General features: G+C 69.0%; 2 protein-coding genes across 2 annotated transcripts in view; one reads left to right on the plus strand and one right to left on the minus strand.

The window, feature by feature from the left end:
• Nucleotides 1–1,338, minus strand: part of GCK (glucokinase (hexokinase 4)) — a 251,262-nt gene that overhangs the window by 224,316 nt on the left and 25,608 nt on the right. The gene's annotated exons all lie outside the window — the stretch shown is intronic.
• The window catches only part of AEBP1 (AE binding protein 1), a 6,942-nt gene continuing 6,237 nt past the window's right edge, over nt 634–1,338 (plus strand). Inside the window, exon 1 of the mRNA XM_010562934.1 lies at nt 634–694. Coding sequence (XP_010561236.1) covers nt 634–694 — 61 coding nt within the window. The remainder of the gene's footprint in view (nt 695–1,338) is intronic.

Raw genomic sequence — 1,338 nt, forward strand, 5'->3', positions numbered from 1 at the left:
CACTGGGAGGCGCATGGCGGGGGCCTCCCCCCCCAGTTCCCCACAGGCCCTAGCCGCAGCATTGCTGGGAAGTGACTCACGGCTGGGGGGGGGGGGTCATGCGTGTGACGAGTGGGGGCGGCCTGAGCCCGCCACGTGGCCCCACCGGCCACCGCGCAGCCCGGGGAGCCTGCGGGGCCAGGGTGGGTGGGGGGCACCCACCGCACCCCCGTAGCGCTTCGGTTGGCAACGTGGGGGGTGCACCCCGTCCTGCCCCCGCTTCCCCAGGAGGTGGGGGGTGTCAGGGGGAGAGGGTGGTCACACGTGTGCTGCGCATGTGTGCTGCATCCCACGTGCAGTGCACGGTCCCTCCTTATGTGCAGTGTGTCCTGTGTGCCGGGGTGCGATGCGTGTGCAGGGACTCACATGTAGTGCGTGTCCCGTGTGCAGGGTCTCCACGCGTGCAGCGTGTCAGTGCACTGCTCTGTGCCGTGATGGGGTTCCCATGTGTCGTGCGTGCAGCGGCATGTGTGCCAGTTGGAGATGTTTGTGTGCAGCGCGTGTGCAAGGCTGCAGTGCCTGCGCTCTGTGTGTGCGTGTGTCCATTTGCACACGCGATGTCCCTGTGTCCGTGCAGGGCTGCAGTGCATGAGCATGGGCTGGCTGCACCCCGGGCCATGTGCAGGGCGCAGCGTCTCCGTCTGCGACGCCTGCAGTGGGTGCACAAAGAGGCGCAGTGTGTGCACGCGCTGTGTGGTGCACAGGGTGTCCGTGCCAGCGCTGCAGGCACAGTGCCAGCGCCCGTTCCGGTGCAGCGCTGGTGCCAGGCCAGTGCACTGCACGTGGTGCCGCCGTGGTGCCAGCGCTGGTCCCTGCACAGTGCTGATGTGGTTGCATGGTGCTGGTGCTGGTGCAGTGCTGGTTCCCAACCAGTGCCGTGCCAGCTCCCACGCGGTGCCAGTGCCCATGTAGTGCCAGTGCTGGTGCAAATGCTGGTCCCCGTACAGTGCTGGCCCTGTGCGGTGCCAGTGGGGTGCTGGTCCCCGGGCAGTGCCGCAGTGCCAGGTCCTGTGCAATGCCTGTTCCCGTGCTGTGCCAGTGCTGATGCAGTGCCAGTCCCCCTGCAATCCAGATCCAGTCCCCGGCCAGTGTGGGGCCCTGGGCAGTGCCAGGCCTGCGTAGTGCCGGTTCAGCGTGGGTTCCCCGTGCAATGCCAGTCCCGGGCAGTCCCGGACCTGGTGCAGTGCCGGTGCCATCCGTGTTCCGTGCGGTGCCGGTGCTAGTCCCCGCGCAGTGCCGGTGCCGAGCGGGTCCCGCAGGGCCGCTGCAGGTCGGTGCCGCCCCCGGCTCCTGCGCCCG

The sequence above is a fragment of the Haliaeetus leucocephalus genome, unplaced genomic scaffold (genome assembly GCF_000737465.1).
Source record: "Haliaeetus leucocephalus isolate CR32 unplaced genomic scaffold, Haliaeetus_leucocephalus-4.0 Scaffold162, whole genome shotgun sequence".
Taxonomy (NCBI): domain Eukaryota; kingdom Metazoa; phylum Chordata; class Aves; order Accipitriformes; family Accipitridae; genus Haliaeetus; species Haliaeetus leucocephalus.